The following is an 8,345-nucleotide window of genomic DNA, read 5'->3' on the forward strand; positions in this document are numbered from 1 at the left end:
GCAAACCAAACTGAAAAACAGTGGGTCACTACTATAACTCCTCCTTGACCCCAAAGAACAAGCAACAATGTTAATTTACACAATTCCTTTATTCTTAGTCGCAACAGTTAATTTCCTCATTGGTACCTGTTTATGTATGTCTACATCATTGTAGAATTCCTAAGAAAGTGAAGTCAGAGGAAACTCACACAGCAATGCATCCTGTTCTCCTCTCATACTACTATGTTTGCTGTCCTATTTTAACCCCTATTAGATGAAACAGGTGTATACAATAAATATAGTTTTCAAAACAGAATTACAAGCAGGAAAAAGGAATGGATGATCTGCCACCCTACAGCCTTTCCAACACCAGTTACTGAAATTGCTTTTGAGTATATACAAATGGAGTCAGTAGTCTCAGAAAAACTGTTGCGCTAAGGTAAAATAGTAGTTGGTTCCAGACTCTCAGAAAACACAGGGACTTAAAAAATAAGTTACTGACCTTAACTGAGTGGAAACACATACAGTCTATCTCCTCAAGATGAAGATCTAGATAGTTTTTCACAACTCTTAATTCTTAGGGACTTTCGAGTGGCTCTCAGCACAGAGGCATGTTGCAAAGTTACTCATGCAGGCATTTAAGAGAAATGATAGTAATGTGGAACACAAGGAAGAGGAGTACATCATCAATGTCACACAATACTCTGGTGCATAACTCGCAAGAACCAAACCATTAAGAAAAATGGTTTCTTTGGACTGAATTAGATTAATGGAAAGCAAGAATCCTCTGTGATCACAGCATAGTACCCTGATGGTAATACTTTCCAAGCTAAAGCTTAGACCTGTATCAATGCAATCAAGGAAACCTAAGCAGATTTGTCAATTCTAAGCAATTAAATGTGCTCAAGTCACATGAAGCTAGTGAGAGGCAAAAGCACATTATTTTAGCATTATGGCACCCTGTTCTCCAGGCTCTATCTAGTTCCCAAAGAACTATGTTCATGAATTACTCACAAGTGTAATTTATTCCTCTTTCATACAGCAAACGGAAGGTTTGGAAGGGTTTTAGTCACTTGGGCAAATAAACTGCAGAATGCCTCAGAGGTTCCAGAATGGCTGAGAAGTGGCACATGAATGCTTTAAATGAACAAATTTGTAAAGGAAGCCTTGTTCAAAAGCAAAAAAGGACTGCTGAAAAGCAAGCAAAATTGTGTGTTTTACCCAAGTGTAAGCTCTACTCAACAATATTTCCTGATAAACAAAGGCAGGATTTCACTCTAACTGGGAATAGTAAAAGAAAACAAGAGAGCTCATGTTGAGAGTTTAATTTCAGATCCTTATACCATTTCAATGACACCAAATGAAGAAACAAGTACTATGAATCTGTGACCTTGTAACTGACCCCTTACCCTCCTATCTTAGATTTTGTTACGCTTCTCTTGTGCCGAAATTGGCAGCCCCGTCCAGTTTTTAAAAATGGACTTGTGTGTTAGCTCAGTAAGACAAATAATAAAAATAAGCTTTAAAAAAATTCCAGAATTTCTAAGATGATATGACTGATGTCAATTGTCAGCAAATCTGTGTTTTCCTCCAGGGCATATTACAATGCCCAGCAACTAGAAGCTAAAAGCCACCATCACCAACATAGATGTTCACCAATGTGTATTTATGAACAGGACAGCAGTGAATACTGAAAATTACCAGCTACTCAGAAGCTAACTGGGATACTAAGTCCTTCCTTTTAGCGTACAGTGGCTTATTTGTTTGTCTTCCGCATGAAGTCTCTACTCTCATTTTTAGATAAGCAAATGGAGAGCCTAGAAGACAAGGAATGAGCTGCATGCCAAAAGAGGCTTGGGGCCGTCTCTGTCTCAGGCATCATGAAGGCTGTTTTCATTTAGGAGGATCTTCTCCCCAGGTTTGAAGGCTGGCATGCCCCGGTAAGGGCAGCTGGCACAGCGGAAGGCATCCCCCAGGTAACACTGCGGAGAGAAGACAGACTCGGTTAGTACTTTGCCAAAGGTAGATCTTCACAATTTCTGTCTGTTTCCAAGTGGGAAGTGGCTTATTAAATATTACTTTACTGTCTGCTGATAAGAAATGCCTCATATAAAAGCCTTCAAACAATCTGCAGCCTATATTCATTGTTTCTTTAAAATGGAAAATTAAATCTTATGCCACAGGACTGGTTAATTTAAAAAGTCCTTTTGAAACGGATTGCTCTAAAACTGATCTGATGAAAACACTGCAGCTCAAGGAAAGATGTATCTACTAAAAATTTAGATGTCTGCGTAATGGTGTTTATGGCATTAAATTCTAAATGCTCCTGATAAAAGGAGAAGAGAAACAATATGAATGAACAGTTTAATAAATGGATGTCCTTACATTGCCACAGGCAGATTTGGGCTGCAAGTTCTTCTTCTCCTGCTCTAGCTCTTCAGCAAGGCCACAGGTGCTGCAGAAGAAACAGGTGTCATAAGCATTTATCTAACCAAGTTTGACAATGTCTGAGATGTAGTGTTACTATATGGCGATCATGCACCATTTTCGGCTATTCCGTCCCAATTTATTCTAGTTGTGCTGTAGAGCAGAGAGCGTCTCATATACCTATGCTTCTTACTTGGGTTTCTAACAAAAAACATTTTGTGTTCTAACTGATCTTATGTATCACTGTTTGAAAATATAATTTTCATGTGACTCTTTTCCATTGTAGGATTCAAAGTACAAAACAGGAAAATAAAAAGCATCAAACCCAACTTTTGCTAATTGGGAGCAACAATTTATCAGGCCTATGTTCTCATTATCTTGAGAGTCACTGAGCTCACAAAATTTAGTACTCACCAATTTTTACAGGCTTTCCGCTTTCCAGCTTCCTTGCAGGAGGGGGCTCTGAGGGAAGCTGGGTCTGGCTTTTTCAAATCCTCAGGATCCAAAAGCTCATCTGAATCCAGCAAATCCTGAAATTAAGTCACAAATAAGTACTCCGATGCACATGGAACTAAAACACCTAGGTTTCTATTAAGTCCTTTCACAATTTGGAAAGTTTGTTCCTACTTTATTATACTCGTTACAGAAGTCTGTAATTTTTTTTACGTCAATGTGGTGCTGATTTAGCCATCAGAACAAAGAAAAATATACAAAATACAATGCCTTTCTGGAGGAATCCATAAAACTGACATATATCAAATATGAACATTCCCAACTTGTTTAGTAAATACTTTTTGCACTTACCATGTCATCATCATTCATATCATTGGCAGAAAGAGTCCACAGCTTTGCAGCAGTGGGATCCACAGCTGGCTTTTCTAAACACAAAAGAGTAGGAAGGATCAGTGAGAACAAAATTGTAATGTACATACAGAATACCTCATCATAGTATTTCTGATTTCTATGTATGGGTATGAAAAACTGGATGGTGAAGAAAGGTAAATGACTCTTAAAAGCAAACAGAGCCTGAATTCTAGCTAGAAGCAAAGATGACTAAACTGAACTTGTTGTACTTTGGATGTATCATGAGACTACATGACTCACTACAAAAGATGATGATGCTTGGTAGAATGAAAGGCAGTAGGAGGGAAAAAGGAAGACCACGCTTCACAGGGGCTGACTTCATCCAAGAAGCCATGTCTGCCCTGTGTTGTAAGACCTGAGCTTATAAGATCTTGGAGGTCTCTCATTCACAGGGTCACCATAAATAAATGTTGACTTGATGAAAATAACAATTATAATTTCACCATGGTCAAAATCCACTGCAATCATGATAATACCTTCTACCAAAGGGTTTGGTGAACTCAAATTTCTATAGTGTCCATGGACATATACTGAAGAGGGGAGACCTGCATCCACCTCTTTCTTACCAGATGCAGCAGGTTTCTTGGCAAAAGAAAGTTTGAGTTGACTTGAGGATCCCACTTCAAAATTTGGTTTTTTGCCTTCCATCCGAACAGAGAGAAGCTCAATACCCTGGACACCCAGACGCTCCTTGATGGACTGAACTTGTTCTGCTGTTAAAGTCTCCTTCTGCAGCTGGAATACAAGGCAAAGCAAAGCAAAGAGATAGCATATTGTCATCATCAACAACATTATCTCATGTTTTCTCCCAAACCAGGATATATGGGAACTTACAAATTACAAGTGCAACATTTAAAACATAAAAAGATGAGTTTAAATGGAATTAAGCTAGTTGCAAAAGTAAAGACAATTTGAAACATAAAATGCTGATTCACTGTATTATTTTGTGTTTAAAATTTGTTGTGATTTGCTTCAAGGCAGCTGAGTTTTTAAAAAAAACATAAGTCTTTTTAAAAACAAATATCCTTTTTTGGCACAATCTATACAATGTTTAAAATCCGCACACATACCTCCTCTACTTCCACTAAACCAGAGAGGGTCAAAGCTGCGGGTAGCTTGGTTATCGTCTTGAGTTTGCTGTTGTTACCTGGAACAAAAAAATCCAAAAGCCATAATTAAGTACTGTATGGAATAAGATGCTATCTGGATGAATTGCTATCCAGATGTTTTCAGTAGAGATGCTACAGACCAACTGATAATTAAATCAGATTTAACTCTGCTCTGGCCTTTTGGTATGATGCTCTGCATGTACAAGTCCTCATTCATGGTACTTTATACCCAGTAACACCCCTTTAGACCCACAGAGAAAGGCCTTACCTGCCTCTGTTGTCACCACTTCCTTCAGAAGGACACGTCCCCCTGGCTTGGCTATCCGAGCAATTTCAGCCAGCACTTCTGCACTGTGCACCGTTGAGCTGCCAGGTACCATACCTGAGAGAATCACATCAAAACTGGATTCCTTATGGGATGCTGAAGAGATAAAATGGTGAGGTATACACATAATTATTTTGTAGTCTTTTTACAGGTATGCACAATGGGAGCAAGTTGTGTAATCAGGATGACTTTAGGGAGAATATTGTCCCTGCAGTAAATCTTCAAAGTTTTACAGACGGTACCATTGTACAAATCAGTCGGTGAATAAAATGTCCATGTTCCCAATTCCCGCTCTCCCAACTAAGGTCCCAAACACACTGCAGAAATAATCCAGTTTGAGACTGCTTTAACTGTCCTGGCTCAGTGCTAGGGAACCCTGGGAATTGTAGTTTATTGTGGCCCCAGAGCTCTCCGACAGAGAAGGCTAAATGTCGTACAAAACTAGAAATCAAAGAATTCCCTAGCATAGAGCCAGGGCAGTTAAAGAAGTCTCAAACTGGATTATTTCTGCAATATGTTTTGGACCTAAGCAACCTGAGAGCTCCATGAGTCCCTGTCCCAGGAGGAAGGTGGATATCAATAAATAAATAAATAATAATAATAATGATGATGATGATGATGATGAACATGTTTGTATTACATGAACTGTCTTCCCACATCAGATGCTCCCTCCAAACATAGGTGCAGACCAGAGTCATACAAGGTTGGGGGGTCAGCTACAGAAATACTATGAAAATATCTATCTCCTGTGCATTTATTACCACAAGTTATCCCATGCTGTATAAATTAACACAATTGATGTATAGCATAGGTAGTGGAAAAAACATGGCAATGAAGTGCAACCTTCTTAAATCTCCCAAATCTCCTGTGCGACTAGAGTTGGAAGGGAAGTTCTCTCAGGTTGGGGTCAATACAAATGAGATGTTTGTCCCCCATCCCCTGGAGGAATGTTCCTTAAAGTCCATTAATTTCCACCCAGCATTATATTTATGCCATGTGCAATAATGGACATTTTTGGTACACTTACACTGGAGCAACTGGTTGACGTTTTCTACAGATACGTGGCCTTCAACTCCAACAGCCGCCTGGATATTTTGCACAAGATGTTGTAGTGCTTCAGGGGACGACTGGCTATCCCAAATTATGGCCACTTGCTGGCCCATGGAGATCCCATATTCTGCCATGTCTATTACTGGACTGAAAAGGAATAGGAAAAGGTTAGGAAGGGAAAGCCATTAACTTGAAACTGAGCATAGAGAAAAGAGGTCTGATAATAAATGAGGTGTTTTCTGTTCATAAAGCGCCATATGGCACTACATAAATAAACAACAATAATGGAGAAATCCTGAAAAGACGAACTATCCAACAGTTCTCTCCAATATATTAAATAAGATTCCTTACACAACAAAGTTTATACTTAGAAGACATACATTTATAACCTCCCTAATTGGAAACTAAATTTGTTGTCACAGCACTGTAAATTTCGGTATACCAGGAATGATAGAAAACAATACTATTGCATCCCTTATCTCATCCACTCACATTTAAAACGAGGACTCCTCCATTCCCCAAAGTGTAAAGATAAGAATTGTTTTGTATGAGTGCAAACAGTTATGCCTGCTGGAATTTGGCAATTTCTTTGGCATTGTTTCCTTTCCTTCATCTTTTTGATCCTTTCAAGGGTTTTACACTCAACCGATCCACGGGTCAAATCAATATCCTTAATTTGCCCTCAACTTATACATATAGTCGAGTATATACTGTATGTTTCCCTTCTCCTGTGCTGTCACTAGATGGCCTTAGACAAATTACTCATCCACCGGCATTGAGGTAGTAATAGTGGCCTATGTTATGGGCTTGTTGCAAAGTTTACAACATAATTACCACATGGGCAACGTAATGTGATAAAAGGTGTGTTGACCACTGCATGTCCAAGGCATATTTTATTGCCACCTCATAGCCATAAAGCGCATCTAACTGAAGCAGGAGAGGAACACCTGAGGCCACGACTTTGGGATCGCACCAAGCGGCTCATAAAGCAAGGATAGTGAAGCGGCTGCTTCAGGGACCATGCTTTGCTCTTAGGACCAACCAGGGCCCATGGAGGACCCAAACGCACTGCAGGAATAAATCCAGTCTGAGACCGCTTTAACTGCCCTGGCTCAATGCTAGGGGATTCTGGGAACTGTAGTTTCGCGAGACATTGAACCTTGTTTCCTGAAATAAAACAAATCTTTGCAAGTTAAAAACAACAACAAGAACAAGGCAATGTATGTGCTTTAAGTAAATAAATAAATACGTTAAGTAGCTGAAACCAAAATAATGATGGTGGAGAAAAATGCAATTAAAATCAGTTACTCAGGATTATAATTATATATATATAGTGAGAGAGAGAGAGAGAAAATATTATATATAATATGTATATAAATAACTAAACGATGAAATGCTCTCCCAAAGGCATCAGATCATGGTGATAATAATAATAATATAAAAGAAATAATGCCAAAGAAAAAACTTAATGCCAATATAATATATCTGAATAGCAAAATACTTTCCTATATAATAATAATAATAAAAGAAATAATCACAAGAAAAACAATCCTGAGGAGTTTCCAAGGTAACAGGGAGGAATGTTAGAGAAGTTACATTTTCTTAAATGGTAACTTCCAGGATATATTGCCTGGCTGGTGTATTTGTGAAGTTGAGGTAAAAACCAGCCCACCCCCCTCCCCAAGTTCTGAGGTGAGCCCAGCCTCGAGGTCTTTTCCTGAGGGCCTTGGGGGCCTAGGCCTAGCTACTCCCAGCATTTCCTCACGTACCCAGCCGCCTTTCCAGCCCCACAAACGAAGAAACCCGTCTCCTCCGTCCTTCCCTCGCCTCGCCGACTCCAGGCCAAGTCTTCCCCGCTCCGTCACAACTCCCTCGGCTACGTCTGTAGGCGTTTATTCCGAGCGAGCGCAGTAGGCCGCGCCTCCATTTGCCCTTTTCAAAGATGGCGCCTTGGCCTTCGCGCCTCCCAAAGATAGTCAAGGTTTGCCTGATCAAAGATGGCGGCCTGGCCTGATCAAAGATGGCGGCCTGGCCTTCGCGCCTCCCGAAAGAGAAGCGGGGTTTGCCCTTTTCAAAGATGGCGGCCTGGCCTTCGCGCCTCCGAAAGAGAAGCGGGGGTTTGCCCTTTTCAAGATGGCGGCCTAGCCTTCGCGTCTCCCAAAGGAGAGGCGGGTTTGCTTTGCCTGATCAAAGATGGCGGCGGCTGTCAGGGCAGCTTCTCTGAGGCGAGCTGGTTGGGGGCTCTTGCGCTGCCCTGAGGGTGAGAAACTCAGGCGGGAAAGAAGGGGAGGCCGCGGGGGAAGTAAATGGGTCGCCCCTCGTTCTTCTCTGGGCTCTAGGGAACCGGGTTCGGGGCACTGAGGGTCTCTCCCTGCCCTTGGGGCTTGCTTGGAAAGGTGAGGTGAAGGGCGGTGAGGAACGTCCCTTGGGATGTGGAGTTTGGGTCTCTGAGGTAGAGCCAGAGTTGTTAATGCGTTTGACACTGCTTCAGCTTCCCTGGCTCCATGCTACAGAGGCCTGGGGTTGAAGTATAGATGCACCTTCATGACCTTAGGCGAGTCACACTCTTCAGCCTCAGCAGAGGCAAGGGC

General features: G+C 41.1%; 2 protein-coding genes across 2 annotated transcripts in view; one reads left to right on the top strand and one right to left on the bottom strand.

Moving 5' to 3' along the window:
* Positions 1–70: 70 nt before the first annotated feature.
* On the bottom strand, positions 71–7,679 carry CIAPIN1 (cytokine induced apoptosis inhibitor 1). Its single transcript, XM_042480762.1, has 9 exons — positions 7,524–7,679; positions 5,732–5,901; positions 4,648–4,800; positions 4,341–4,417; positions 3,837–4,005; positions 3,211–3,284; positions 2,821–2,936; positions 2,365–2,434; positions 71–1,961 (listed from the first exon to the last, which is right to left on the bottom strand). The coding sequence occupies exons 2-9, from the start codon at positions 5,886–5,888 to the stop codon at positions 1,851–1,853; spliced, it is 927 nt and encodes a 308-aa protein (XP_042336696.1). The 5' UTR covers positions 5,889–5,901; positions 7,524–7,679; the 3' UTR covers positions 71–1,850.
* Positions 7,680–7,894: 215 nt separating this feature from the next.
* COQ9 (coenzyme Q9) overlaps positions 7,895–8,345 on the top strand; it is a 12,406-nt gene continuing 11,955 nt past the window's right edge. The window contains exon 1 of the mRNA XM_042438116.1: positions 7,895–8,014. Within this exon, the coding sequence (XP_042294050.1) occupies positions 7,948–8,014 (67 nt within the window). The 5' untranslated portion in view covers positions 7,895–7,947. The remainder of the gene's footprint in view (positions 8,015–8,345) is intronic.

Source organism: Sceloporus undulatus, chromosome 8 (assembly GCF_019175285.1).
Source record: "Sceloporus undulatus isolate JIND9_A2432 ecotype Alabama chromosome 8, SceUnd_v1.1, whole genome shotgun sequence".
Lineage (NCBI taxonomy): Eukaryota > Metazoa > Chordata > Lepidosauria > Squamata > Phrynosomatidae > Sceloporus > Sceloporus undulatus.